This window comes from Penicillium lagena, assembly GCF_028827675.1.
Source record: "Penicillium lagena strain IBT 129212 chromosome Unknown utg000001l_segment0_segment0, whole genome shotgun sequence".
In the NCBI taxonomy this organism is placed as follows: domain Eukaryota; kingdom Fungi; phylum Ascomycota; class Eurotiomycetes; order Eurotiales; family Aspergillaceae; genus Penicillium; species Penicillium lagena.
Window position 1 is genome coordinate 862,844 of NW_026623222.1, and position 27,948 is coordinate 890,791.

General features: G+C 52.4%; 14 protein-coding genes across 14 annotated transcripts; 7 read left to right on the plus strand and 7 right to left on the minus strand.

Annotated features, from left to right (window-relative positions):
* Positions 1 to 445: 445 nt before the first annotated feature.
* Positions 446 to 2,000, plus strand: N7510_000367 (NADH:flavin oxidoreductase/NADH oxidase family protein; the record flags this gene model as incomplete). Its single annotated transcript, XM_056972297.1, has 5 exons — positions 446 to 610; positions 666 to 1,085; positions 1,138 to 1,333; positions 1,387 to 1,508; positions 1,563 to 2,000. Coding segments are annotated over 5 exons (1,341 nt in total), but the record flags the coding sequence as incomplete, so codon positions are not given.
* A 232-nt stretch (positions 2,001 to 2,232) lies between these two features.
* On the minus strand, positions 2,233 to 4,841 carry N7510_000368 (MIF4G domain-containing protein; the record flags this gene model as incomplete). The annotated part of the gene is made up of 2 exons (XM_056972298.1): positions 2,233 to 3,425; positions 3,476 to 4,841. 2 exons carry the CDS (start codon positions 4,839 to 4,841, stop codon positions 2,233 to 2,235), a joined length of 2,559 nt encoding a protein of 852 aa, XP_056837415.1.
* Positions 4,842 to 5,048: 207 nt separating this feature from the next.
* On the plus strand, positions 5,049 to 5,512 carry N7510_000369 (signal recognition particle 14 kDa protein; the record flags this gene model as incomplete). The annotated part of the gene is made up of 2 exons (XM_056972299.1): positions 5,049 to 5,075; positions 5,135 to 5,512. The coding sequence occupies 2 exons, from the start codon at positions 5,049 to 5,051 to the stop codon at positions 5,510 to 5,512; spliced, it is 405 nt and encodes a 134-aa protein (XP_056837416.1).
* Positions 5,513 to 5,720: 208 nt separating this feature from the next.
* Positions 5,721 to 7,394, minus strand: N7510_000370 (cytochrome P450; the record flags this gene model as incomplete). Its single annotated transcript, XM_056972300.1, has 3 exons — positions 5,721 to 6,657; positions 6,712 to 7,152; positions 7,219 to 7,394. 3 exons carry the CDS (start codon positions 7,392 to 7,394, stop codon positions 5,721 to 5,723), a joined length of 1,554 nt encoding a protein of 517 aa, XP_056837417.1.
* A 525-nt stretch (positions 7,395 to 7,919) lies between these two features.
* Positions 7,920 to 9,428, plus strand: N7510_000371 (prolyl hydroxylase family protein; the record flags this gene model as incomplete). Its single annotated transcript, XM_056972301.1, has 2 exons — positions 7,920 to 8,205; positions 8,257 to 9,428. 2 exons carry the CDS (start codon positions 7,920 to 7,922, stop codon positions 9,426 to 9,428), a joined length of 1,458 nt encoding a protein of 485 aa, XP_056837418.1.
* Positions 9,429 to 10,152: 724 nt separating this feature from the next.
* Positions 10,153 to 11,946, minus strand: N7510_000372 (S53 family peptidase; the record flags this gene model as incomplete). The annotated part of the gene is made up of 1 exon (XM_056972302.1): positions 10,153 to 11,946. The coding sequence occupies one exon, from the start codon at positions 11,944 to 11,946 to the stop codon at positions 10,153 to 10,155; it is 1,794 nt and encodes a 597-aa protein (XP_056837419.1).
* A 975-nt stretch (positions 11,947 to 12,921) lies between these two features.
* Positions 12,922 to 15,132, minus strand: N7510_000373 (uncharacterized protein; the record flags this gene model as incomplete). Its single annotated transcript, XM_056972303.1, has 1 exon — positions 12,922 to 15,132. One exon carries the CDS (start codon positions 15,130 to 15,132, stop codon positions 12,922 to 12,924), a length of 2,211 nt encoding a protein of 736 aa, XP_056837420.1.
* A 291-nt stretch (positions 15,133 to 15,423) lies between these two features.
* usgS (transmembrane protein UsgS) lies at positions 15,424 to 16,725 on the plus strand (the record flags this gene model as incomplete). Its single annotated transcript, XM_056972304.1, has 5 exons — positions 15,424 to 15,481; positions 15,537 to 15,643; positions 15,698 to 15,870; positions 15,922 to 16,315; positions 16,366 to 16,725. The coding sequence occupies 5 exons, from the start codon at positions 15,424 to 15,426 to the stop codon at positions 16,723 to 16,725; spliced, it is 1,092 nt and encodes a 363-aa protein (XP_056837421.1).
* A 315-nt stretch (positions 16,726 to 17,040) lies between these two features.
* Positions 17,041 to 18,488, plus strand: N7510_000375 (acetamidase/formamidase family protein; the record flags this gene model as incomplete). The annotated part of the gene is made up of 5 exons (XM_056972305.1): positions 17,041 to 17,115; positions 17,167 to 17,185; positions 17,236 to 17,524; positions 17,578 to 17,854; positions 17,910 to 18,488. 5 exons carry the CDS (start codon positions 17,041 to 17,043, stop codon positions 18,486 to 18,488), a joined length of 1,239 nt encoding a protein of 412 aa, XP_056837422.1.
* A 102-nt stretch (positions 18,489 to 18,590) lies between these two features.
* On the minus strand, positions 18,591 to 19,973 carry N7510_000376 (NAD(P)/FAD-dependent oxidoreductase; the record flags this gene model as incomplete). Its single annotated transcript, XM_056972306.1, has 1 exon — positions 18,591 to 19,973. The coding sequence occupies one exon, from the start codon at positions 19,971 to 19,973 to the stop codon at positions 18,591 to 18,593; it is 1,383 nt and encodes a 460-aa protein (XP_056837423.1).
* Positions 19,974 to 20,416: 443 nt separating this feature from the next.
* Positions 20,417 to 22,381, plus strand: N7510_000377 (putative MFS transporter; the record flags this gene model as incomplete). Its single annotated transcript, XM_056972307.1, has 7 exons — positions 20,417 to 20,474; positions 20,523 to 20,611; positions 20,666 to 21,028; positions 21,079 to 21,234; positions 21,289 to 21,755; positions 21,811 to 22,069; positions 22,124 to 22,381. The coding sequence occupies 7 exons, from the start codon at positions 20,417 to 20,419 to the stop codon at positions 22,379 to 22,381; spliced, it is 1,650 nt and encodes a 549-aa protein (XP_056837424.1).
* Positions 22,382 to 22,553: 172 nt separating this feature from the next.
* Positions 22,554 to 23,944, minus strand: N7510_000378 (uncharacterized protein; the record flags this gene model as incomplete). Its single annotated transcript, XM_056972308.1, has 5 exons — positions 22,554 to 23,494; positions 23,563 to 23,649; positions 23,705 to 23,714; positions 23,786 to 23,853; positions 23,932 to 23,944. The coding sequence occupies 5 exons, from the start codon at positions 23,942 to 23,944 to the stop codon at positions 22,554 to 22,556; spliced, it is 1,119 nt and encodes a 372-aa protein (XP_056837425.1).
* Positions 23,945 to 24,139: 195 nt separating this feature from the next.
* Positions 24,140 to 24,961, minus strand: N7510_000379 (D-aminoacyl-tRNA deacylase; the record flags this gene model as incomplete). The annotated part of the gene is made up of 4 exons (XM_056972309.1): positions 24,140 to 24,280; positions 24,350 to 24,576; positions 24,628 to 24,670; positions 24,722 to 24,961. The coding sequence occupies 4 exons, from the start codon at positions 24,959 to 24,961 to the stop codon at positions 24,140 to 24,142; spliced, it is 651 nt and encodes a 216-aa protein (XP_056837426.1).
* Positions 24,962 to 25,366: 405 nt separating this feature from the next.
* Positions 25,367 to 27,311, plus strand: N7510_000380 (CNOT2/3/5 family protein; the record flags this gene model as incomplete). Its single annotated transcript, XM_056972310.1, has 3 exons — positions 25,367 to 25,621; positions 25,684 to 27,158; positions 27,251 to 27,311. 3 exons carry the CDS (start codon positions 25,367 to 25,369, stop codon positions 27,309 to 27,311), a joined length of 1,791 nt encoding a protein of 596 aa, XP_056837427.1.
* Positions 27,312 to 27,948: the final 637 nt, after the last annotated feature.

Consider the following 27,948-nt stretch of genomic DNA (forward strand, 5'->3'; position numbering starts at 1 on the left):
TGCCATACTTTTGTCGCGGAGATCCGAACGTAACAGGAACTCGGGGCATGGAAGACCGAAGGCAGACAAAGTATTAAACTGCGCTTGGGAAAACAAGCATATCGAGAGAAAAAGCTTGCGGGGAAGTTCGTCATATATAATACTTGGAATCACGGAATGCTTCTTCATGCTTACTTGAAAACCCCCGCTTTACTCAGTGAGCAGTACATAAATAATGGACACATCTTCGGAGCCAGAACCTCCGTTAGCCTCGGTGAGGAAAGGAGGGAGTGTACCCCCTAAGAAGCCAGCGGCCCGCACTGCGGACCGGGCGATTTAATGGTCGAGTTGAAGTCTCATAAATAAGAGTTGAATCACCGTTTATTCTAGATATCTCGCTCAAAGCGGACAAAATAGATTAAATATCACCATTATCATTATGTCTCATACTATTCATGGCAAAGCGGTCGCCGGACGGGGCTATAGTCGCTCCGAGTGTGAACCAGTCGACACCAATGTCTTAGCGGAGCCTATCGAGCTCCCGTTCTCTGGTCGTATCGCAAAGAATCGGTTTCTGAAGGCGCCCATGACTGAGCGACTATGCAGCTGGTCCAAGGGGCTTGACGATATTGTAAGTCAATTGATATAACGTTATTCCCACTTCCAAGATGCTTACTGTAGAATAGACAGCACGTGGTGTACCAAGTAAAGAGTTGATCAACCTTTATGCGCGATGGGGCGAGGGTGATATTGGAATAATCGTCGGCGGCAACCTCATGGTTCGCTATGATGCCGTAGAGGCGTTCGGCAACCCTATCCTTTGCGATAACCATGACAATCGAATCGAACAATTCAAAGAGTTGTCTGCCGCTGCCAAGGCTCACGGATCACTCTTCATCGCCCAACTCTCTCACCCGGGCCGACAGGGAAATATCGCACTTAACCCTAATCCAGTCAGCGCAAGTGATGTTGAACTGAAGATTCACTGGGCTGGCAATGAGTTCGGCAAGCCTCGCGCGCTCACAGTCCCTGAAATTCATGAACTGGTTCGCCAGTACGGTGAAACGGCATACCTGTGCCACCAATCGGGGCATGATGGGGTCCAGGTATTCTAGTTTTTCAATTCAAACTATGGAGTCTTCTGCTAAATCAAAATAGGTTCATTGCGCCCATGGCTATCTCCTTGCACAATTTTTAAGCAAGACTACCAACAAGCGAACTGACGAATATGGAGGAAGTCTGGAGAACCGTAGTCGCATTGTCTTCGAGATCATTGATGAGATAAGACGCCGAGTTCCAGACCCTAACTTCATTATTTGCGCTAAAGTCAATTCTGTTGAATTCCAAGCTGGAGGTATGATCCCAAGTCCCCAGGAGGTATAAAGTACCAGCCTAATGTTATTCAAGGCACCAAACCAGAGGAGTGCCAGTGGCTTTGTATGAAACTCGAAGAGGCCAAGCTAGACTTCGTCGACCTATCGGGGGGCACCTTCGAGGGTCGAGCTTTTGAGCACAAAAAAGAATCGACGGTATGAAATCCAGAATTCACTGCATAACTGAAGCTAAGAAGTGAACTACAACAGAAAGCTCGCGAGGCATATTTCATTGAATTTGCCGAGATGATTCGACCGCATCTCAAGAAAACGAAGCTCATCGTTACGGGCGGGTTCAGAACCTCCAAGGGTATGGTTGATGCTATTAATGGCGGAGCTTGTGATGGTATCGGGATTGGCCGCCCACTCGCAGCAGAGCCCTTCCTCTGTAAAGAGATTCTCGAGGGTCGAGTCACTGGGGCTCTTGAAAATTTTGTGCCCTTGCCGCAGCATACCCAAGCTTCCGGCACTCAGTTGCATCAAATTGGACTTGCAGACAAAACTATCAGTGATTGGAGTAGTCAGGAGGAAGTTGAACGCTGGGTTGAGGCTTTCAAGATCGAGACGGAGCGTAGAAAATCCATTTTCCCCAAGATTGATAGTTCGGGATACCCAAGGATTCACGCCGTCGCTGGTTTCGAATATTGAAAGGGGGGGCTGAATTTACATGACTGAGGAATAGATCTCAAGAACTCAATAGTGATGAAAGCTAGGATACAGGAGCCCAAAGGAGCGAAAGCCAAGTATTGTTCTATAGTTCCTCTTTCAAAAGATTATGTGCTTTATTTAAGCTTTTTTTCTTCTGATTTTGCATCAATGTACACAAGTTCGAAAAACATATGATATCTGTGAGTGCTCCAATTCAATCGCTTTGAATTTATCAACCCGAGATAGCCTTGAGCGCATCCACCGCGACATTGCAACCCCATCGCACCAACTTCTGCTCCTTCTCCGAAGACACAATGTCCGTCTTAGCAACAACCTTGCGCACAAAGAAAATCAGTCCCTTAGCAATGTGTGGCGAGTCCTGAACGCGCAAGAATATTTGCATCAGAGCCTTCTCATCCTTGGCGTCATCAGCATCTGTCTCTTTTGATTTCTTCTTCAAAGTGCGTTTAGACTTTTGCGATTGTTGGAAGATAGTGATAATCAATAACTCCACAAAGGTTTTCGTCTTGGGTTGCAGGTATACGAAATTCAGGTTCTTCAGGACGTTGAGCGTCAGGGTGCCGTCCGCAATGAGAATACCGTACATCTTGGCCAGATTGACAACGGATTTCATGCTGATGGCGTTCTCGTCATCGTCAGCGTCGAAGCCGCCATCGTCGTCCTCATCATCCAAGTCATTCTTCTCGCCCATCCGCTTAAAAATGTTCCAAAGAGCGAACATGAAGGAGACCTTGATGCGTCGGCCTGATTCGCCGCAGAGTCGGCGCGCAATAAGCGTATAGTACGGGTTATGTGCTTCTTCTTCCATTGCGCAGTGGAGAAGCACCCGCGGGATTTCAAACTCTTGAGCACGCTTTAGCCGGAGCTTTAGAAGGCGGACATTGGCGTCTTGGTAATCTGTGGCGGACATGATGGCAACGAAGATCGACCGTCGAACATCGGTGTTCATTCGGTGGGCTTTTGCAAGCTGTCCAAGATCGGGCTCTGGGTCGCTGTCTTCCTCGGCAACAGCATCGGGATTAGCTGAGGTTAGATTGGCCAGCTCTTGGCGTGCAGAGACCAATGGATCTTCCTTCCAGCTTGCACCAACCAGCCACCATTTACCCTTCTTAGAAGAGTTTTGAATGTCTGAGCGGGTGATGTTCATGGGCTCCGACGCGCGAATGACCCGCGAGTTGTTCAAAGACCCCAAGATCTTGCGCATCTTGGTGATATGCTCAGATGTGATGTTCGCGCCAATTCCAGATTTCACGCGGTTGTTTTTCAGATCCGTGATGATATCGATCATGAATTTCGTGCGAACAGAGAGGCTTTCCTCACCAATCTTTGCCACAGCAGGCTGGATGAGCAAGACAATATCCTTCAGAGCAGATGGATCGTCCTGTCGAAGCTGCGGGCCAGAGTCTGCATCAATGTTAGACAGCTTGTGATTGCGAATGGTTAGTTCCACTTACTTCGGATGACCTTTAGCAGGAGTTCGGTATTGGTCTCCGTAATCTCCTGCAAAAATAGGCGGATGTAATCAAATATCAACGGGCTGCCGATCACATGGAAATTGTACATCTGCGAGAGAAGAGAGACCAGATTGATGAACTCTTTCCCCTCGAATTTACCGCTGTCGGCGCCATCCGCATCCAAGGTCTCAACGATCTTTTGTACAATCTCTGCACCAACATCCATTCCCATAATCCTGTACAGAGCAGCAATGAACCCCGCATGGAGGACGAGAAAGGTATCCTGAAGAGCAGATTTTTCACAGATCAGACCCATGAGAAGATCGATAATTGTAGATGTAACATGTTGGCGAGGGTAGTCGCGGTAAAGTTTTTCGAATTCGGAAACAATGGAGATTAGATTAGCCTCGGACATTTTATTCAGATGACCCTGCGCCTGGCGTCTCAGTCGAGTAAGAGACTCCGTCTCCGGATCAGAACGCGCTCGCAATGATGGCGGAATATATTTCTGTGGCTGGGTTTGTTGCGGCTTTGCGACAGGTGCCACATAGGGATTTTCTCGCTTCTTAGGCTGCTGCTTGTTGTCCTCCTCGTCAAAGCCGTCGAACTCGCTGCCTTCGCTGTCCTCGTCCTCCTCGTCATCACTTCCAAAGATCTCATCGTCAAGATCGAAGTCCTCCTCGGAGCTTTCTGTGTCATCCTCGTCATCATCCTGTTCTTCCATTTGAAGTGCTTGAGCCTTTTGTCTCTTGCTTTGTAGCCAATCATCGGCTTCCCGTTTGCGCTTCCGGCTGTCGTCTTCCGAGTCCTCAGCCAGATCGCCAAGCAATTCATTTAAGCCATCCTCTTCAAAGGCCTTTGGGAGTTTCTTGCCCTTTTTGAGACCAAGTTTCTTCTCCAAAGCCGCGATTTCTGCATCGTCTTGCGCCAGTTTAGACTTGACAGTTCCCGAAATATGTCGTCCCTGTGACTCCTCTTCCGATTCTTCACTATCACCATCTCCCTCGTCTAGATCAATCTCTTCTGGCATAGGCCGCTTCTTCATAACCGACTTTGGCTGCTGGGTGGTCTCGGCCGATTTTGATTTCGTCTTTGGTGAACTGTGTTCCGCCTCCTCAGACTCCTCCTCATCCTCGTCTAGGTCAAAATTATCCTTGGTCGTTTCGTCGTATCGTTTTCCATTCTTGCGATTTGGCAGAGTTGTCTTTCGAGACTTCTTCTCCGTGCGCTCGACCCGCCGGCGGTCCTTGCGAGATGAGGGCCCGGCTTGACGACGCTTCCGATCGCCGTAGGTGTCTCGTATCCCCAGTTCACTTCGTAAATCCCTTGGCAGCGACGTCGTATTATGGTGGCGTCGTTGCACCATGGCTGCGTTGAGTGTTTTGTGTTGCAAAGGTCGAGGTTGAAGGATAGCGGACACAGGCGGTCAGGGAACTTTTTCACTTTTCTGCCCACGAAACACGAGGGCGGTGGAATAACCAATCCCCCACAGTGGATTTGGTTGTTGGTCGAATCCCATCCTCGACACTATCATTCACTCAATCTCCGTGTGCCTGGACCAAGCATACTCACAATGGCGCCTCATTTGAGCCACAATGAGGTAATTACTATCTCGACCGCGCATTCGCAGCAACACCGTATCACTAACACTTCTACCAGTTCTTCTCGTCCCTCACCGATCTGCTCTCCAAGACCTCCCAAAAGTCACGCGGCTCTGTCTATCTCACCCAGAAGCCGATGACTGATGCCGATTCGTCCAACTCCCAACCATCCATCCTTATCCGTGCCACGGACGGAAACACCAATGCGCCGAACCCGAAGTCAGGCAAGAGTGGAAAGTCCTCACGAGTCACGAAGGACAAGTCGACAAAGGTGAAAATGTCCACGATTGTCAGCCCGGGTGACCTCGAGTCCTTCTACACTCGGTACGCGGAGGTGTGCAAGACGGGTATGGCTGGGTTGAAGAAGCGGGATCGCAGCAAGCGGAAGGGGAAGGCGAAGGCGAAGGGCGGCGCTTCCAAGACGACCGAGGCATGAGCGCACGCTTTCATCTCTTTTTACGAGACTTGCTTCCAGTTGTGGCTTGCAATTACTGCATTTTCCGGCGTTTAATGTTACTTTTATCCCCTGTTTCGGGTGATATCCCATATACACTATTGTTTATACAGGCTTTCATCAATGCGGCTTTATTACGATGCCGACTGAAATCGATTTACAACAGCAAAATGCTGACCTGATCATCTCTCTATCCTATCACCAGCGGGTATCTACTTTTGCCCTCTGTGACTCTAAAGTCCCAGCTGGTGCCCTCAAACTCCTTCCTCGGCTGCACATTGACATTAAACCCATCCTTGAGGGGACCCATAATAGACGTGATGGCTTTTGGATTCGTCTTCGGGTCCTTCCAGATCCCTCCAACAGGAAGCACGTCGAATCGCATAACCGTCATGGCAATCAATCCCAATATCTCACCACTCGCAAAGTGGCGGCCGGGACAGATGACGGGCGAGACGCCGAAAGACATGAAACCACCTACACGCCGAGGATCCTTCTTCTTCTCTGCCTGGTTGTCGGAAGGCGTGGCCTTAATGAATCGTCTTGGGTCAAATTCACCATTTGTCGAGCCCCAGACATCCGGGTTTCGGCCAATGGAAATCGCAGGCATCATAACGACATGCCCTTCTTTCAACTGATACCGATCACCAACCATAAGCTCTTGGGTAACGAAGCGTGTGGGAGACGAAGATGATCTCGTACGAAGAATCTCCTGGAACGCAGACATCAAGAGAGGGCAGTCTTCACGAAGATCGGCGAGATCAATAACATGCGTGCCATCCTCCGAGATATGCACTGCATTTGCCTGTACTTCATCGCGGATCTGTTCTAGCAAGTCGGCTCGGGAGAACATATCGTACAGGGCCCAGAAAGCTGCCGGAACAGTGTTCGAGAGCAGGGCAAAGGCCATACTTGTCTCCAGCAGCGCGATATCTCTCACGGCCATGCCTGCATCCCGCGGTATTTTAAATCGACCGAAGGTTAGGTCGGAGGAGTCTTCGTGCCCTCCGCGGTTATAATAGTCTTCAAACGCTCTGGCAAGAGTTTCCCGTCCCTTCCAAGCAGTACGCGCCGTCAGCCACGGTAGCGTATTCGCTATCAATGGACTAAGGTTGTTTTCAAAATCCCTATATCATTGAATTAGCAAGGAGCAGGGTCTGTAGAGATCGTAGAGCACAAACCAGAATGCATCCTCGACTTTCCGGTCCTTGTAAGGGTTCATGTCCCCGTAGGAGGAATCGGTACTCGCAGCCGTAATGGAATGGCGAGTCCACTCATACAAGTCAACTGACTCAACAGTCCCTAGTTCGTCGATAAGAGGCCGTAGCAGCCGAATCATTCGCTCGTTCATCAGATCCAGGGATTTACCCAACAACGAAGGATGCATGCCGTGGAGAAGTTCTGTAGCGAGCGTAGCGCCACTGGGCTGCTTCGATTTCAACAGGCCAAGAGCCTGTGGAGAGACGCCCGCCATGCGTTCAGCGGAGAATAACGTGAATGGCTCGAAAACAAGGGTCTTGGGGTTTTGTTGAATATTACGCATCAGCGCCGGAGAGCTAATCACATAGATCTTGTTGAAGACCAGATCTAACGAGAAAATCGGGCGCGTCGAGTGTTTTTCGCTGTCGACGAAATCAGACCAGCTCGGAATAGAGCAAAAAACAAAACCAAAAAGGGTGAGAGCTCACGCTTGCTTTCCAAAATAGGCAACGCCGTACCAGAGCAACCCGATCAGGTGTCCGAAGATGGGAATGCTGCTCGACACCAGCGGTGGTTCGCCGGCATCATGGCTTTGGCGCCGATAGACCGCAACTCCCAAGACGGCAACGAGGCCTAGAATGAGAATCTGGCCGAGACTCAACATGATGGACCCGATGAACTAGTTAGCTCAGTAGCTTTTTCCACCGGGTGTCATCGAAAGAAGGGGGAGGGGGTTTCATGAATCTATCACCGACGACTCGGCACGGGACGCAATCTTAGGTCCGCAAATGAGCCAATGATCAAAATCCAATCAGATTGCGTGTATTGGTGGAATTTGCTAGCGTGAATCGGGACGGCCCCCCAATCGCCCAGCATCGGTTTAACCGTAAAGGGGAAATACAAAAATATATCACGTGATGCCCCATTTGGGTGATAGTAGTGCTACCTCCATTTGAAGTATCCAGTACGTTAGCTGGCGTTTTCCTAAGGTCGCCATATCATCATCCTTCACCTCACTAACGTCACCTCCTGCTACAATCCAATTCGCATTATTGTTGCTTATCAGGGACCTTACGCAGTTGTAACTGTGAAGTCAGTGTAATCCGGCGGGAATTTGATTTTCCGCGACAGAATGCACCCCACAAAATTCTCAGTCAAACAACGAACCTATTTATCAGATCAGATAACCATGGCCAAGTCCAAATCTGCCAAGCGCAAGCGCAATGCACAAGTCGACCTTCCACAAAAACTCCCAAAGGCCGACTCTTCCACGCTAACGCCGCCTCCCGATGGCTCAACTCTTGAGCCCAAACACCTCAAAACGGTCGTCTCAGATGAGGAGCTCGACATCACCATCGAGACGCTCACGACTCTCGCACAATACCCTAGCCTGACCAAATCAAAGGCATGCAAGGACCTCCGAGTCGCAGTCTATGACTTCCGCCAGGCCTGTGCCACGGGCCTCAACACTGCTGGTACGCTGCTGCGTTGTCTCTAATTGAGAGCTGCAACTAATCGTTTGATAGAGGGTGCCAACCTGACAGCACGAATAACCGGTGCCCTGGTCGATCAGAAATACCTTGAGGCCAAGATCCTGCTCGCTGAGATGAGGATCCGGGGCGAACAACCCAAGATTGGAGCCTTATGTCGCTGGGTGCGAGATCTGGACGTCGTCAGCGGCCTATCAACACAGCCCGAAGCTTTCAATCGTGTCCCTCTTGAGCGCAGCGCAAGGGACATGGAACTCCTCGGCGTCCTCGATGCCACCCTGCGTGTCAGCACCCCGATTGACACCAACCCGAACGCCATCGACTCAACCTCTCCAATTGCCTTCCAGTCCATCTGGGACCTCCGCCCCTCGACGGCACCACTCCAAATCTACGCTTCGGTCCTCGACAAATCTATCCTGGCCGAGGCGCCGAAGTCCCCCTCCGTCCTCCGCATCATCGACCGCACCCCCGGCCCACTCCGCAAACCACCGAACCATCATCCCGCCATCCTCTACACTACCGCCCCGAACGCTGTCCCACTGGCTCCCATCAGCCCTTCCATAACATATCATCCACATCCCGCTGTGCCAGGCCTCGGCCTCGCGCTGAATGTACTTTCCGCCGCCGAGTGCAAGGCAATCATTGCTGCCGGCGAATCCGTCAATTTCCTTCCCGACGCGCCCCTCCGCGAAGATGGGGATATGAGCATCCTAGCCCACAATTTTTATTGGGTAGTCGATACCACTTTCCATGACATGCTCTGGGCGCGAATCTCCCCTTATGTGCCGCCCTCGATCAATGGTCGCCTAGCCAGAGGCATCAATCGGCGCTTTCGCGTGTACAGATACGTCCCTGGCGCCGAGTACCGGTGCCATATTGACGGAGCTTGGCCACCATCCGGTATCCTCCCCGATGACACGTACGTGTACGACTCCTCGCCCGAAGGAAAGAAGCAGAGCTCCATGTACACCTTCTTACTATATCTCAACGACGAGTTCGAGGGCGGAGAGACGACTTTCTTTATGCCAGCCGCGCGAGAGGGAACCCTTAATGCATACCCTGTGAGCCCTGTGATGGGAGCCGTTGCGATATTCCCGCACGGTGAGGCGAATGGGGCCCTACTACATGAAGGGACAGGAGTGAGGAAGGGCGCAAAATATATTATCAGAACTGACGTAGAGTACGACGTTAAGCCTTGCGAAAAGTGATGATAAAGATACGAATGAATAATAACATAGAATTGGATTTTAAAATCAGAAGAGTTTTCGGAATTTTTGACCCGATGTGCACGAGGAGTATAGCGTTCATAATGGAAGGCAATGTTAGTAGGAAATTGGCTAGGTAGACGAGGAAATATGTAGCCAGGTGGGCAGATATAAAAATGGTATACTGGAAAGTCTGTGATCCCATTCGGCTACGAGCTTCACTACACGGAGTTCGACTTTAAATGGGAAGGAAGCATTGCACCATGAGAACGACACCCAGCAACTCGTTCTTATCCCGTGAGTTTAATGTCCAATGTTGTCGAGCTTTACGGTCTTTCTGCCTTATTCTCATATGGAAAACGGTGTCTTACAGTCGGATGGGAAACTGGATACTTCTCATTTGCTCTTTCCGCGCTCGCCGTTCGTAGCCTCCAGCTATATATGGACCATCCCCCGTCTGTCTGTAAGAGAAATGCAGAGGGTGAATTGTGTGTTCCTGATTGAGGCCCCTGGCCGTCACCGATATTAGGCTGTTTTTAGCACCCCTGCAGCAGCATCCCACATCAGGCACGAACTGGCTAGCGGGTAGATAGATGCTTTAAAAGAGAAAGCCAATAATTGCCAAGAATTATTATTATCTGCTGGTATATATGTCCCCTCACATGTAAACGATAGTATATACACAGCCACCGATATGACACATGTACATATCTCCCATAGCGCCCGCTTAGAGAGACAGCACAAGCTTCTTCAGCTTCTGGAAGTTGGGCGTGCCCAGTCCAGTGACGGGATCCCAGCCCTCAGTCGCGTTCCAGTGAGCGTAGGGAATGATCAGGGAGCCGTTGACGTAGTCATTGCTTTGAGGATCGATGCCTCCGCATCCGTAAGAGCCGCCGGCGGTGATGTCGTTCAGGGCCTTGAATCCCTCAGAGTACAGCCAGGGGTTCAGGAATCCCAGAGCAGGCTTTCCAGCACGCAGACGGGCATCGTTGAGCAGGCCGACAATGCCAGCGAAGGTGGGTGCAGCGGCGGAGGTGCCGCCAGAGGCAGCCTTCTCGCCACCGTAGATCACTTCGAAATCAGGGTACAGACTGTGTGAAGACACGTCAGGGAAGCCACGGCCCTTGAAGTTGGCAAAGTTCGAGTAGTACTTCTTGACCTTCGAGTCGAGGTTGGACAGGTAGGTGTTGACAGAGTTCTTCTGATACCAGGCCTGCTCGAAGTAGCTAGAGAAACCGCCCGAACTGGCATTCCAGGCAACCTCGGGCGCGACGTCGGAGGTACCGCCGACAGCAGTGACGTAAGGGCAGGTGGCCGGGAAGATGGGGTTGAACTGGGGGGTGATGCCGTCTTGGGCCTGGCAGGCAGAGCCAACACCCTCGTCACCGGAAGAGTGGATGATAGTGATTCCACGAAGGGTGTTCAGACCGATCAGATTGCAGACGCGCTTCGCGAACTTCTCGGGCACGGTCTGCTCGTCGTCGCCGTAGGAGTTGGAGATGACCTGAGGCAGCTTAGAGGGATCCTGCGAGAGCAGGTACTCATAGTAGTACATGTACGGCTCATTTTGGTCCTCGGAGGCACTGGGCTCGTCGGCATCCGGAAGAAAAGGAGCGACTCCACCCGTGATAAACTCATGAACGGGCAAGGGGTGCGAGACGGCCACGATGAGCTGCACGTCCAGATTGGACTCAGTCACATCACTTATGGGGGCAGTCTGATTGTCGACACCTCCGTTGAGGGTCTTGACAGTGAAGCTCTGGCTGGGGATGTCGAAGAGCTTTTCGTACTGGATCAGGTCGGAGATCGAGGCGGTCTGGTTCAGGAAACTGCCGAAGCCGATACGGCTGCCAGCAGAGGGCTCCGGAACGTAGTCGCCCACGTTGTACATCTCCTTCAGACACGAAGGGGTGATGGACGTCTCACAAGCCGGCGAGACTTTCGTGTTAGAGGCCTTGAGGTCCGACTTCACACTCGCCGTCGTGACCGTCTTGGTCTTCTGAAGATCATTGTTGTCATTGCCAAAGAAGACCGTAGGCGTGATCAGATCAATGTCATTGCTCAGGTCGTCGGGGATGGAGTACTGGGTGGTGCGCAGTTGCACACTGCCCTTCTGCTGGTAGTAGGCAAACTCAGTGTCGAGCAGCTTGTTGACGGTCTGGAGAGGTGCAGCAAAGCTGAGCAGACCACCCTCGCGCTTGATCGTCTTGACACCAGCATTCTTCAGCCACTGCACGACCTTGGCATCGTCCACGACGGGAAACTCCCGCTCGATATCGCTGTTGGCCATCCATTCGCCGTACTTAGCATTGCCAGGAGTCGCCAATTGAGCCAGTTTGGAGTCGATCTGGTCGAGATTCTGACGGTTCAAGGCAATTGACAGCTGGATAGGCTCATCGGCCTTGGGAGCTCCAACATGCACCCAGTTGTTGCGGGTTGCTTGAGTCGCTTTCTCCCAGACCGCGCCCAGGGCAGGAGCAGCTAGAGAGCAGAGCAGCCCAGTCTTGATTGCGGAAGGCATCTTGATGGTAGGAATGCACTATGTACAGCGAACTTAGGACAGAACGAAAAGAAGGGATCGGCAGCTCTACTTATCCATTCTTGTTGTTGTTGTTGTTGTAACCCCCTCTTTTTACCTCCAAGGCTCACAGACCGACGGGACTCCGCATTCCCAGGCCGAAACACACGGACGTTACATCTCGAGTGGGCCCTGATTGTTGTGTTGTCGCTAGTTAATCTCCCCCAAGCTTCTGAGGGGATCGTCAGGGGTAACCGGCCTGGGCCCTGATAGTTGAACAATGCCTTTTTGTGTTCGACACATAATTGCATTTACCGAACAACATGAAGGAATCCACTTCTCTTCATACAACTGGCATTGCTCTCGTGGACGGTTTGCCAAATAATGATCGAGACGGAGTCCGCCGGGGCTTATTACGCTTAAGCACACAGCCCCACGGACGCCATGGACCCGAGGTGTTTAATGAGCGTGTCTAACCAATAATGGTCAATGGCTGCTGTCTCCGATTTATCCGTTATCTCGCTTATGTCGTGACGGAGAAGGAACTAATAATCTATCAAGCCACCGTCAACCATCAAGGCAGAACACAACACAACTAGGGCTCAGGCCGGTGGTTCGGCAAGAACGTCAAGCATCGATTGCCGCGCAAATCGGGACTCCATGTATACATGCAGCTTCCACTGGTAGCCTGTATATAATTCCGCCTTCCATTCCTATAATAATATATGCAACGCTAGAATACATCATCCGAAAAAGTACAAACCATGCTAGATATGTCCACTCAACTAGCCATGCAAACAAGGTACCCAAATATCCGTAAGAAAATAACAACAACAGAGGGGATATCATGATGTAGCTTCATGCTGACAGAGATATTGAAAAGGGCGGGTATTAGTGAATAAAAAGAAAATCGTATAGAAGAATGCGCAAAAGACCATCTTATCGGACACTCGTTGATCACCCAGCTGTGGTTCCAGATTAGTCCAGGTCCCATGGATCCATTTTGCTGGAAAGGTTGGCGTCTTCATATTCAGAAGGCGTTTCAGGCTCCAAGGGAAAACTGAAATCATCCTCATTGACATAGTCTGGACGGGGTGGCTGGCCAGCCTTAGAAGTGGAGTCAACAGCTGGATTAGCAACGATGCGTGCGGCAACGTGCAGCAAAATGACAAACAGATACATCGGTGGTATCAAGACCATAGTCAGTGCCTTGGTAAGAATTGATGTAGCATCCTGAGTTGGGGGCGGATGGTAGATAGTAGAGGGAGGAGGCATAGGCGAAAGGTCTCGCTGCCGTGTAGCCCGTGCGCGACGACGGAATTCGGCGCTCATGTGGTTGAAATCTGTGTGCGGCGCTGTGGACGAGATGACAGATCCAGCGGACAACCTCGAGCTCGAGGAGACGGACAAGTCTGAAGTAGGCCTTGGCGGGTCCTCCTTGACAATGCGTTGCACCCTCATTGGCGGTGTTGCGAGTATGTCTTCACTCTTGGAGCTTTCAAGCTTTTCAGGTTGCCGTTTCCGTACTATTTTGGGAGGCACTTGATCCTGAGAAGCGGCCTGCGAGATAATATGATCATGGCACTTGATGATCTTTTCGGTCAGGCCACAGAATTCCACGGGGCTAGCATGAGTGGAATTGGTATCGGCTGGTGAAAGCAGATCCGCGGAGTGAAATGATGCAGGGCTGGATGAAAGTGAAGCATCGGATTCAGTCGCCACTCCTGTATCGGGTAAACCCTCGACTTCGGGCAGTTCACCCTCGGGAAATGCTTCAGGCTTTGCTTCTGTTGCAGAAAATGGTTCAACCTCAGTCAATTCTTTGGCCTCTTCGGCTTCAGCGACTGTTTCAACGACAGGCGAAGCCTTAGCTTCAACTTCCGGGAGAGCTTGGGCTTCCTTGGCCTCGGGCAGTGCATCAAATTCTTCGGCTTCTGGCAATGTCTTGGTGACAGGTGATTTCTGGTCTTCAGGTTGTGCTCCATATTGAGCTGGAGCTTCAGACGATTCTTTAACCTCTTTAGCTTCCGGCAGCGCTTCGGCATCTTCAGATAGAGGCAATGCTCCGGAACAAGACGATGGCTGATTCTCGGGAAGTGCTTCAGCATTTTGAATCTCGGCAATCGTTTCAGCTTGAGATGACCCCTCGGCATTAGACGACGCCTCCGCATCACCGAATGCTTCAGTTCCAAATAGTGCTTCAAGCTCAGGTTGTGCTTCGGCTTCGTCGGCTGCTTGCAATGCTTCAGCGTCGGGTCGCCTGTCACTGTCGGAATCTTCTTCATGCACCGATGTAGCTTCAAACTTTGCCAGCAAGCTGGTAAAAGTTTGCGTGGTCTCAGTCACTGAGCGCCGAGGAGGAGCGGGAGCTATGGGCGGATCCATGGAGTCGGTGGACAGAGACGACTCATCGCCATCGGGTATTGTTTCCAAAGCTGTACTGTTGGCTTTGTTGGAGGTAGGATCACTGTCATCGGTTGCATTACCGTCGGTGTCATCCCCCGTACTCGTGGAATCCACCCCATCAGACTTGGTAGGCGATAGCGAATCCGGCGTGCCCAGAGAATTCGCAGGCGCACTCTCCCTCCGAGCCTTGGGGCGCCACGCCTTTTTGCGCCGAGGAGCCATGGCTTCTTCTGGTATTTCGACAGTGAATGCGCGCTTGAAGGGACATGGCGTAACCTCGTATCGCAAGACTGTGGGCAACGCATTTTTCAAGTCTCCCACCGCGCGGTGGTCCTCTTCCGTTTCATGCGGCAGCTCGATGCGATAGTAGGTGAGAGGGCGAATGCGCAAGACGAATTTCGACACTCCATCCACACACCAACATTGCGAGTTCTTCAGGATCGCATGGACCACATTTCCGCATTTCAGGAAGACTGTCAGTCCATGCACCTTCTCGAGTCGCAGAGGCGCCGTCGCAACGGTTCGTTCGGTAGCTGAGCGCCAGGGCAGAGTTTCGATTGTATCAACGGGATAGTCGAAGTCAGATGGCGCAGAACTCGAGGGGCTGGGGTGGACGGCGCGAGGAGCAAACTTGACGATTTTCGCCTTTGGGTGGTAGAAGATCACATTTTCGGAGAGCGCTGGCGCATCGCGCGGCGCTTGGGGACTTAATTTGGCTGGAAGAGTGAACGAGCGACGGAGGGACGGTAACTGACCCGGGGACTCGCTCGGAGGCCCGGGCATTGTTTATGCGACACCGTAAACAAAGACGGACGGAGGGTGGAAGTGGGCGCATCGATGGGAATATCACTGGCGTTGCATATTGGATAGAGGGCAGTTGCAGGTAAAAATATCAAAAGCGCCGAGCAAACATCCAACGAGAGGAAAAGCGCAATCAGCTTCGAGTTATCAGCTGCGCATCTTGGGTGGGGGGATGGGTTCGCAGCCTTAGGCATGGGAAGTCCCACGTGACATGACGACACAGAAGGGATCCATGGATGCCTGGTTATTATCACCATTGTCAACAACAACACCATGTCCAACTTCGAGCCTAATGCCGTCATCCGCGGCTTCCAGCTTACCGTAGTAGGGAGTATGCGTCGTTGGTCCCTCGGCTGCTGTTCTTGATGGCTGACGTGATTCAATAGCGCTCCGTGCCTTGTATAATCCCGAGCTGTTCAAATATGAGCACTTCCGGCAAGCTGCGCTGGCCGTCGTGGTGGGGATTGTCATCCAGATCATCATTCAGATTCCAGTATGTCTCTTTTTCTCTTCTTCTGGAATATGTAATTCTAACTCTAGATTCCAGATCGTCGCCGTCAAATTCGCCATCTACTTATTGTCATGGATCATCAACCTGGATCACGCGACCTGGGACGACAAGCTCCTCAATGGCATGGAATTCATGTCCAAGTCTGTTCTGCAGGTACCATTTCTGCTGATGACGCTGATGCGATATGTGACCCCCACGCTGGACGAGATGTAAGCCATACGTAACAGCATTTGCCTTTCTCTTGCTGATCCTCCGCATAGCTTCATGCAATCCATTCAATGGGTGGATTCGACCTATATCCAAAAACACAAGTCCGAAGACCCTGACACCCTGCGGGCGATGTACTATCCGCACCTGATCCAGTACTCCATCAAAGGAAAGTCCGGTGTATCACGCCCCATCCCCGAGGCAATCATGGCCTTTGTGAACAGATACGCCAAGAAGATGGGTCTGATTCTCGGTGTCTATCTTCTCTCTCTGCTTCCCATCGTTGGTCGGTTCGTCATGCCAGCCGCAAGTTTCTACACGTTCCGGGACCATGTCGGCACTGTTCCTGCAGCAGCCATCTTTGGCGCGGGCCTGGTCTTGCCCAAGCGATTTATTGTCATGTTCCTCCACACTTACTTTGCATCCAGAAGCCTGATGCGTGAGCTAGTAAGTCTTGGAAGCCAATTTGTTCGAGTATTTCCTCTAACAATTCACAGTTGGAGCCCTATTTCTGCCGCATCAAATTCACCTCTGAACAAAAGCGCCGGTGGTTCCGCGATCGAGAAGGTGTTTTGTTTGGTTTTGCATTTGCCTTTACCGTCGTTATGAGGACCCCGTTTATCGGCGTGCTCATGTATGGCGTAGCAGAGGCTTCAACCGCCTATCTAATCACAAAGATCACCGACCCGCCGCCGGTCCCGGCCGAGAGTGAGGGTTTCGCGGAGAGCCAAGTGACCTGGAAGAACAAGCACGATTTTCTGCGCTTGTCACTCGATAACCTCGACAGACTCAATGTCGGGATGGACGATGACAACAAGAGCAGTCCACAAAGCTCCTCTGGGAAAAAGTTTACGTAGACACTTGCATGGTGCTGGACTTGATTCTAGACGAGCCAGGGGTTACGCGTTAACTAAGGTAAAAATGTCAATTGATTGCTGATCGTACTTCGTTATCGGCCTGTCCGACGATAGGCGAGATAAAGCGGGGATAAGCCACTTCTCCAACGGTTGGAGACGCGGTGTCGTAAGAGTTATCCAACCATACCTATTCTCCGCCTGCGGGGTATGTTATCAACAGGGGAGGGTGACTGGGACTTATATCCGGAAGATACCCTCGCACAAGGGGGCAGATAACCAGGCATAACCAACTCCTATCCAAAAGAATCAGCAACTATGGGTACCAAAGGAATCCGCACTGCCCTCACGGTCGACTTGAATAAGCCAGCAAGTGAGCAGCCTGGTCTGCATGTAAGTTGTGTTTAACCACAGCCCTGTTTATCTCATAGCTGATCATCTTAGAACCGATGGCACCCAGATAGTATGCTAATTTGCCTTTATGGACCCGAATGCGTTGCTGACATTTACCAGTCCCTGCCCATGGTAAAATCGCCAACAATGAAGTCGTCAAGATCGAATGCCTCGACTGGACGGGCGGACAGATCAAAAACAACGACTCAGCCGACGACGTGAAGAACGTAGATCTCACCAAGATTCACTATCTCTCCGGACCGTTCGACATCGAAACCGCGGAACCGGGCGATGTCCTGCTCGTGGAGATTCAGGACGTGCAGCCCTTCCAGGACCAGCCCTGGGGATTTACTGGCGTGTTTCATCGACAGAATGGAGGCGGTTTCTTGGATGAGATATATCCCGAAGCGTATGTTTATCGACATTGCGAAAAACGATTTCGTCTGACAATGGTAACCACAGAGCGAAGGCAATTTGGGACTTCGAGGGCATCTTTTGCTCCTCTCGTCACATCCCACACGTTCGATTCGCGGGTCTCATTCATCCCGGCATCTTGGGGTGTGCTCCCTCGGCAGAAGTACTCGCTGAATGGAACAAGCGTGAAGGCGAACTGATCGCAGCCAACACCGTGGCTGATCGAATCGTCGCACAGCCTCCGCAGCCTCTGAATGCACACGCAGGTGGTGCGGACGAGGCTACCAAGAGCAAAGTCGCCAGAGAAGGAGCTCGCACGATCCCTGTACGTTTCCACAAACTTCTTGCACAATAATCCAAACCTGACAACTCCTCTATAGGGCCGCCCCGAACACGGCGGAAACTGCGATATCAAGAACCTCTCCCGCGGTTCCAAAGTGTATCTCCCCGTCCACGTCCCAGGCGCCAAGTTCTCCGTCGGAGATCTCCACTTCTCGCAAGGCGACGGCGAGATCTCCTTCTGCGGCGCGATTGAGATGGCCGGTGTGATCACGCTCAAGTTCAGCGTGATCAAAAACGGAATGGCCAAGCTGGACATGAAGTCCCCGATCTTCCACGCAGGTCCCGTGGAGCCGCAGTTCGGGCCCGGGCGCTACCTTACCTTTGAAGGGTTCTCTGTCGACGAGAAGGGCAAGCAGCATTATCTCGATGCCTCGGTCGCGTATCGGCAGACCTGTCTACGGGTTATTGAGTATTTGAGACGCTATGGATACAGCGATTATCAGATTTATTTGCTGCTAAGCTGTGCACCCGTGCAGGGACATATTGCTGGCATTGTGGATATTCCGAATGCGTGCACTACCCTTGGTGTGCCGATGGATATCTTTGATTTTGATATTCGGCCCGAGACCGATGCCGTCAAGATGGATATGGGGACCTGTGCTTTTGCTAGTCAGTAGGGTAGTTTGCAGATGTTAATGAGTGGCGGTATACAAATTGAACAATTATTTGGAAGAGGAGACGACGTTTACATAACAACTATTGTTGCTAAACTACACATTCTATAATCGGCCCTCACTTTGCTCAATCTGCGTCCACTGATCCGGCTTCACATCCTGAAAGTCCATTAGCTTATTCGGTCCTCCGTAGCGGTTCTGCGTAGACCTCCAGTCACGGTCAACAGCAGTTTCGGGCCTCCATCGAAACACATCCTTCAACTCCTTCTGCAGTCTTTCCTCCAGAGCATCCACAATGAACCCTCCAATTGCAGGCATCTGCATAGCACCATTCCCAGAACCCCCCACAGCTACAATAAGCGATGAATGCTCTGGATGCCGATCGATCAGAAACGCCCGGTCAGGCGTATCAGCATCCCAGCAGATCCGGGCAAAAGAAAACGGCCGATCGGCGAGGTGTGGCATCGTGTCTCGTAGGAAATCCCTCGCACGAGCCTCGGCTTCCAGTGGAATCTGGTGCTTTGCGAAGGGGACACTTCTCGTTCCACCGGCTTGGTTGCTGGCATCTGCGACAAAATTGCAGTATCCCGGGTGTTCGTCGCAGATCTTGAGCTCGTGGTTGTCTTCATCGGGCTCCATGAAGAATCCCTTGGCTATATTAAACAGCACGGGCAGATTTCGGTATTTCTTTGCCTCCTCGGGGGTCATGCGGATATGGCTCAATGTCCACGCCGTCGGACGGAGCTGCTTCTTGAAGTCCAGTAAACGGTCGCTACCAGCACCTGCAGCTAAGATAACTCGGTCTGCACGGTGGACTTGCCCATCCGCAGTCCGAGCTCCGATGACATCCCCGTCTCTGTAGACCAGGGCCTCAACGTCACCCGCCGGGGATCCCGTCACAAACCTGACACCGAGTCGAGATGCCTCGGTGTACGCAGACAACATGGCCTTGCGTGCATGGATCCAGCCGGCGCCTGAGCGACTGAACCAGCCCTTCCAGCTGGGAAAATGTCCCGTCAAGACACCTGGAGGCATAGTCTTGCGAAAGTCCTCGGCGGTCTCGAGGCTCACAAAGTCACCTTCACACTGATCAATCTCCTCCGTCTTGATGTGCTCAATAAGAACCGGTGTATGACCAGATACAATAAATCCAGTCTCGTGGAAATACGGTTGGAACACTGGGTCGGTCTTCCAACCCTTCAAAGCCGCGCGGGAACAGGTCGCAAATGCGACACTCCGTGCATCGGGGTTTGCAGCTATACAAACATCAGCAAACTGCGACATAAACAAAATTGCCTGCCTACCCTTTAGTTCCTTGTGCTCCATGATCTTGTTGATATCGTTCCCCGCCGCAATGGGCGAGGGCACCGGGTGCGGATCCAGCACCAGGACATTTGTATATCCGCGTCGCGCGAGATGTAGAGCTGTCGAGCAGCCCCAGGTGCCTGCACCGACGATCAAAATGGAAGACGAGTGCGTGACTGCCATTGCGAACGGTGAAAGAGCATCATCTCTCAAATCCAGACGACGGGTAATTGTATGTGAAGCCGCTAGGAGTCTCCACAGTTTATCAGCCATCGTTTCGCTTGGACCTTCCCACCACCCAAACCTGGGGTATATGGACAATCATCTCCGCATTGCCGACCAGCCTCGCTCTATTAATCGCACTTCGTTTAGAAGTTGAGCCAATTGCGCCTCGGTGAATAAAGCCAACATCGCTTGGAGCTTCCACACCTTTGCGATCGCCCTTTTTTTCTCCTTGGAAGGTCGCGAGCGCGAGAGTCGGCTTGTACCGCCAAGACTATGGCGATCATGCCGGTGTCATAGCCGATCGTATTTAGGCAATCGAGGAGATGGTGAGGGGAGACACATATAAGGATCTCGGCTTTCTCGTGTTTGGGTTCAACGGCTTGCACTGCGTCCAAAGCAACATGGCGCGCTCTGATGACATCTTCACTGCTGTTCCTGGCACCGTATATCTCGTGGACGGCAGGTATCTCTAACTGAATTGGAAACATTATGCTCATGAAGTTATAGAGTCCCGAACTTTACGAGATGCTGCCCATGCCGGCGAGCAGGATATTCTGCTCATCCCACAGCCATCCAACTCCCTGGCTGATCCCCTCGTAAGATCGCATGAGAGTTGATCAGCGATTCGCAATTCTAATAGCTCGGTATAGAACTGGTCCCGTTTGAAGAAATACTACTCTCTATTCCTCATATCTGCATATGCCTGTGTGTACTCCTTCGGCGAGAACAATTGGGGCGCTAGCTGGACCGTCATTTCCGACGACACAGGAGTCAGTCTAACCAACATGAACGGCGGTTCTGCGCTGAACTATCTTCTACTGGGATTCTTTAACATTATCTGGATCCCTTCCGCCATGAAATATGGCCGGAAGATCGTTTATATTCTCAGTTTGATTCTACTTATGGCTGGTAGTATCTGGGGTGGTTTTTACCATGGCACGGTCCAGTACTATATTATGTTGGCTGTGCAGGGTGTTGGGACCGCGGCTTATCAGGCGTTGATTCAGCTCACGGTGAGTAGAGAGCCTGATTTTTGGTACGTGTGAAACTGACCTGCTGAAAGATCTTTGATATGTTCTTTACCCATGAGCGAGGCCGAATGGTTGCCATCTACATCTTCTTCCAGCAACTCGGCTCGATCCTCGGCCTTATCCTGGGTGGCTATATCTCAGACGGGATTGGTTGGCGATGGAGCTCGCTCATCGAGGCTATTGCATGTGTATGCACCCTTATCCATCCCCATTCTGACAGAATCCCCATCTAACAACCGCAGGGCGTAATGATCATACTTTTCGTCTTCACTTTCGACGACACAATGTTCCCGCGCTACCGCTTCACAGACCCCCTGCGCACGAGACTCTCCCACTCATCTGACGCCGACGAAGAACTCAAACGACAAGACGAAGAAGGAGGAGCCAAGGAAGACCCGATGGTACGAAGAAGCAACAGCAACAGCATCGGCGGCGAAGACATGCCGCCACGAACGTACCGGCAGCAGATTGCAATGGTGCACTACTTCGCCGACGATCAGACAACCTGGTTCCAGTACTTCCGCCGCCCCTTCTACCTGTTCGCGTTTCCGAATATCGTCCTCGCAGGCATCCAATTTGCCTTTGGGTGCACGGCGGGGATTGTTTCGTTCAATACCATCTCCGAGATCATGACTGAGAAGCCGTATAATTGGAGCGCGGGTTCGACGGGGTTGATCTTCCTGGCTGCCTTGGTTGGGAACTTCCTTGGGTGCGTGGTCTCACTATCTCCTCTGTCTGTCCTGTCTCTCTTCTAACAGCAGTAGAATGGGCGTTGGCTCCCTGTCCGATTGGGTTGTCCTGGTCCTCGCTCGTCGGAATAAAGGATATAAAGAGCCGGAGATGCGCCTCTGGGTGTATATTTTCCCGTTCATCTTCGGTGCCGTTGGCTACTTTACCTACGGCTGGGCTGCTACATACGGAGACCACTGGATGGCCATTGCCGTGGCGCTGTGCTGTCTGATTGCGCAGCAGGTGTCTATCACGAGTCTGGCAACTGCATACGCAATGGAATGCTTTGACGGGGTACGTGAGGAGCTGTCCTTTATCCAATTTATCGACTAACCGCACCAAAAATAGATCTCCGGCGAGCTGGTTGTCGTGCTGGCAATCTGCTCCTCGCTTATCAACTTCGCCATCTCCTTCTCCGTACAGCCTTTCATCGACACCACTAACTACGGGTGGACGTTCACCTGCTTCGGGCTGCTAGTGGTTCTCTCCGTGCTGGCGGGGATTCCCATGATTATCTGGGGTAAAGACTGGCGACGGAAATGCAAGGCGCGCTATGAGCAATTCTTGGCCGAGACAGGTCGGAACGGCCATCCGACGGCTATGTGATAGCACCTAAGCAAACACGAAATATAATGGGTTGGATATTTGTTGGATAATAATTTTTATTCCTAGGACAGTAGGAACGGCAGTTGGGGACAGGGCCTCCATAATGTTGTGTATCATACATCATGCATCATGCAACAGAACTCGTCATGATTCGTGATAGGATGAAACCACTCTAAGCGAAGAACTTCCTAGCCGCCGCCTTATCCTTCGCCTCGCGGTCCTTGACGGCCTTCTTGACCTTGGTGATCTCATTGGAAATACCCGCATCACCGGGAGCCAGCTTCGCAGCCTCTTGCAGATCCTTGAGCGCCTCGTCCTCCTCCTTCAGGCCCTCGTGAGCGAGAGCACGGCGGTAGTAGGCCTTGGCCTTGTCGGCGTCCTTGGCACTGGCTGCCTCTGCGACCTGAAGCGCGAAACCGGCCCATCTCTGAGCGTTTTGGAATTGTCCAAGCTTGTTGGCCAGCAGCGACGAGTTGGAGTGCAGCGTAAATCGGAGGGCCTTCATCTCTCCGCCCAGTTCCTTGGGATCGCCCTCACCCGGCTCGGGGAATTCGTTCAGGTAGCGCAGACCCTTCTGGTACTTCTCCAGGCCAAGGTGCAGATCACCCTTCTTGAAGGCCGTGTTGCCGAACGTCTTCAGCTCCGACGCAATCTTCAAGACCAGAGGCGCCGTTAGCTCCTCGCCCTGGTGATCCTCGGGGAAGTCCTCGTAAGGGTCACCGGTGGCATCCTGTACGCGTGTCACGGCATCCTCATAGTCTTTGCCCGTGAGCTCGCCGCAGTCCACGATCGTCACATCGACCGTGGGCTTGTCGGCCTCGGTGCTCATGTTCTCGATCTTGCGGATCACGCTCTTGCCGTTGATCACCTCGCCGAAGACAACGTGCTTGCCGTCCAGATGCGGGGTGGGGACCGTGGTCACGAAGAACTGACTGCCGTTGGTGCCGGGGCCCGAGTTGGCCATAGACAGCAGGAAGGGCTTTTCATGCTTGAGATCGAAGTTCTCGTCGGGGAACTTCTCGCCGTAGATCGACTCGCCGCCCGTGCCGTTGAATGCCGTGAAGTCTCCGCCCTGGATCATGAACTGCTTGATCACCCGGTGGAAGATCGAGCCTGTGTGGGGCGCGTCAGCTCGTCAGTGGACGGTTGCCTGCAGCCGGTCGAGTTTCTTCCGCACATACCTTTGTAGGTCAATGGCTTGCCCTGGGTGCCCATGCCCTTTTCACCTGTGCACAGCGCCCGAAAGTTGTCCGCGGTTTTGGGAACGACTGATTTGCCCGTGTTAGCTGCGTCCGATTCTCGATCTCGGGTGAAATGGCATACCATCGTTGTACTGCGCAGGCGGGGAAAAATGCATTAGCTTCCCAGAGTTCACTCGGTTTGCGACTGGCAAGCTGAACTTACCAGCTCAAATGCGACGCGACTGGGGTTGGCCTCGCCAATCTTAATGTCAAAGAAGACGCGGGAACGGTCTGTTGCAAGAATGTCGATTAGCATCAAGCATAATCACGCGGGTAGATCGGTGGACCCTGCGAAGAGAGTGGACATACGAGACTGCGCCATAGTGGTGGAGAATGTGTGAGGGAAGCAATGGAACCGACGGGGAGAGAGAGAAGGAAAAGTGAGTCGTGAGGCTGAGGGAGCGGGGAGGAAACAGAAAGTGGAGGGGGAAAGTGGTCGGCGGCTCTTCAGGAAGCTTCCATAATCATCTATCTATCTATGAAGGCACTGATGGGTATATCCACGATTTACATACATTTACTCCAATAATTCAGCCGGCAGCTTAAACTCATATGTCTGCCGTTGTGCCTCTCCTTCCCCTTCTTCTGCTTTGCCATTTTCCTTCTTATCCTCCTTTTTCTCCCTCTTGGGGAGCTTCGTATCGATCTCGATGGTAACCTGTCACATAGTCAGCCTAAATGGCCCGGTCGCGGCGCAGAACAGAAAGGCAGGAAGGCAAATATGTACCGCCGCATCTTCACTGCGGTAGTCGACACCCACCGGCCCATCGTTCTTGAGCTCAACCTCCATCATCGCCTGGAACACGCCGTTTTTGACTCGGTCAGGCACGTAGGACTTGCGCATGAGTTCGTAGAAGTGGTCGTAGATCTTGCGCGCGGTCTCGGCGTTGGCTGCCTCGTGGAAATCAGGCTTATTGCCTTTCTTCATCTTGCCGTAGAGAGTGAATTGGGAGACTGTCGATGTTTAGCAATGTCAACGTCAAGATGAGGGCTAGCGAGTCGTACCGCAGAGCACCTCGCCCTCAATGTCCTGAACACTCTTCTTCCACTGCAACTCTGGTCAGAAAATAGTCACTACATGCGCATCCATCGGCCTTACTTGTGCGCCATTCTCATCGGGCCAGAACCGGGACTTGAGCACCTTGTTCACTAGGCCTTCTGCGTCCTTCTCCGTGTCCTCCTTGCCTACCCCAGCCAAAACGAGAAGCCCGCGACCAATCGAGGAGACTAGCTCCTGGTCCACGGTGACTGAAGCAGACTTGACTCTTTGAATGACGACTGTCACAAGTGTTAATAAGCAGAAATTGGGAGGCGAAATGGTAGTGTACGCACCTTTCATGATGCAATCCACCGGAGTTGGGCACTATGGAATGAGAGAGCCGCTAGGGGCTTCAGTCAGGAGGGCTGCTGGTAAATCTGTACATCCAGCACCAACTAGCGAGTCATGATTGTGTCTAGAGAGGAGATGGTCGGAGGCGTCTTTATCTTTGGTGTTGCCGCCTGTCCACCGCCTCCAGTCTCACCGCCTTCCACTCACGGCATCCTCGAAGCTTTCCACTGCGACCTTCGTTTCACTCTGCATCCAGACCACACGCAATCGCTCTCTTCCGCTCACCCATTTCCTCTCCTCCTCTGCTGATGGAACATCTCCAATCAGCTTGATTGAACCCACACCCTCCGTCTTGATTGACCATCCACGAATTGCACGCCTGTGGACGGCTTGGTCCACATCCTCCGCGGCATCATGACATCCCGCAAGACACAACAAGAGATCGACAAGACCTTCAAGAAGGTCGCAGAAGGCATTCAGACTTTTGATGGGATTTACGAGAAGATTCGCGCTGTCACAAATCCCACCCAACGCGATAAGCTCGAGGAGAACCTCAAGCGCGAGATCAAAAAGCTCCAGCGGTTTCGGGATCAGATCAAATCATGGGCGGCGGGCAATGAAGTCAAGGATAAGGCTCCGCTCTTGGAGCAACGAAAAGCCATTGAAACGGTAAGTTCTTGCGAGTGCGCGCATGACCGTGGGGAATGTTGGCAGGCTAACGTCCGAGACAGTGCATGGAGCAATTCAAGGCCGTCGAGAAGGAGATGAAGACGAAGGCATACTCGAAAGAAGGACTTTCAGCGGCGTCACGACTCGATCCCAAGGAGAAAGAAAGAGTGGAGGCATCCGACTTCCTGTCATCCATGGTGGATGAACTCCAGCAGAAGATCGAATTGATGGAGGCCGAGGAGGAGACGCTTCAAGCCCAAATGAAGAAAGGCAAGAAGGATACGGGCAAGGCCAACCGGTTGGCGGATCTGAGCCACTATACGGAACGACATAAGTGGCACGTCGACAAGCTCGAGTTTCTCAACCGAGCCTTGCAGAACGGCAATCTCGAGGTGAACCAGGTGAACGAGCTCAAAGAAAGCATCAAGTACTACGTTGAGGAAGGCGCGAATATCGATTACTCCGGCGAAGACGAGACACTGTACGATGATCTAAATATTGGTGAAGATACGGAGGTGCAGTTCGGTATGGGCGGTGATGGCGATCGGGTGTCATCGCAAGACGCGCAATCCGTCCAGGATGATGAGCCAGAACCAAAACCGAAGCCCAAGGCAGAAGCTGCAGCCCCTCGGCGACCGTCGACACAGATGAAGTCACCGCTTCCCGTCCTCGCTACCCTCCACCCTTCGACCTCATCCAGCACCAGTTCGGCCATGAAGCCTGCTCCGCTCCCGACGCGTGCACCGGGCGAAACCCTCAAGTATGCCTCCGCGGCGGCCGCGGCAGCAGCAAGTGACAAGAGCGGCGTGGGTATTCTCCCTCTCCCACCTCCACCAGGGGCCAGTCCGGCCTTCTCTGTGGCTCTCCCTGCGTCCAGGGCGCCGTCTACTGCATCACCCAGTGTGGCATCAGCGCAACCGGTTGCAAAGCCTGCAACTCCTACGGTTTCGGACGAGATTGACGGCACAGGACGATCGAAAACGCCCGCCGGTGCTTCTGTCTCGGGTGTTTCATCGCCGGTTCCAGCAGACAGAATCGAAGCCAAAGAACCATCCACCAATGGCAAGCCTGAAGGTGATGAGTCGATATTCCACCTCCCACCGGGTCTCCAAGACCTGGTCCAGTCATTCGAGACGACCAAAGAGCGTGCGACAAACAACCCTTCGCCTTCTGTTCAGCGTCTGTTGGCAACCTCCCTTACGACTTGTCCCGAGCCCGGCGATGCCGAGAAGCCCCGCCACTACAAGCCGGCAAATCCATACAATACCCCTCTTTACTATCCGCAAGAGCCGCTCTCGATATTCGATGACCCTCGACTGTACGACACCGGGCGAATCGACACGGACACGCTGTTCTATCTCTTCTACTACCGACAGGGATCCTACCAGCAGTACATGGCCGCTAAGGCTCTCAAGAACCAGAGCTGGCGGTTCCACAAGCAGTACCAGACCTGGTTCCAGCGTCACGAAGAGCCCAAGAACATCACGGAGGAGTTTGAGCAAGGCACCTATCGATTCTTTGACTACGAAAGCACATGGTACGTTCAGTCAGCCGCCTCCCCGCCGCGAGGCTGGACTCCCCACCGCGAGGCTGGATGATGCAATAACCGGAAATTCTAACGAGGCGCAGGATGAATCGGCGCAAGGCTGATTTCAAGTTCGTATACAAGTATCTCGAAGACGAGCTATGATCTGCTTACGGGCAGGTGGTGGTCGAGGTGGTGGCTGAACCGGTCACGCTTCCTTGCTGGCCGGGCCGGCATCGAGCAGGGGTGGTTTGTTGTGTACGTGTTCTTTTTTTTTCTCTCTATTCATCATTACATCAGGGCCAGGCATGGGGCAGTCTCCAGGGGCACGGAGTTGAATGATTATTCCCGATTCCCGGTAGTTATTCTGATTTGAGTAACAATGACATGTTCATTTTTGTCGATTATGAGCCTAGAAGCACTACGAGTAGAGAAGGGCTGCAGGATCCAAGCAAAAGCGGGGGAACCCGATCCTCTGCGTTTTGTATACATGACGTGAGGACACGTCAAGGAGAGCAGAGGTCAGTTCGCCTCGCTGTCGTAACAGCTTCTGCGCTACGGTGCGGGATTTTCTTTCTAGAAGGGCCAGGATCAGAGAAGTGCGAGCCAGGGGGGCTGGGAGGGGGCAGCCACCAGCACGATCGAAGAGCCAATTATATCACTGGTGCCGATCGTCCCCGGACGCAGGCAAATCACTAGACTAAACCAGGCAAGTGGTGGAGAGGCGGGTTCGTGAGTGAGAGTGGCCGATCGTGGATCGTGTCAGCGGCCAACAATGGAAAATGGCCGATCCAACAGAGAC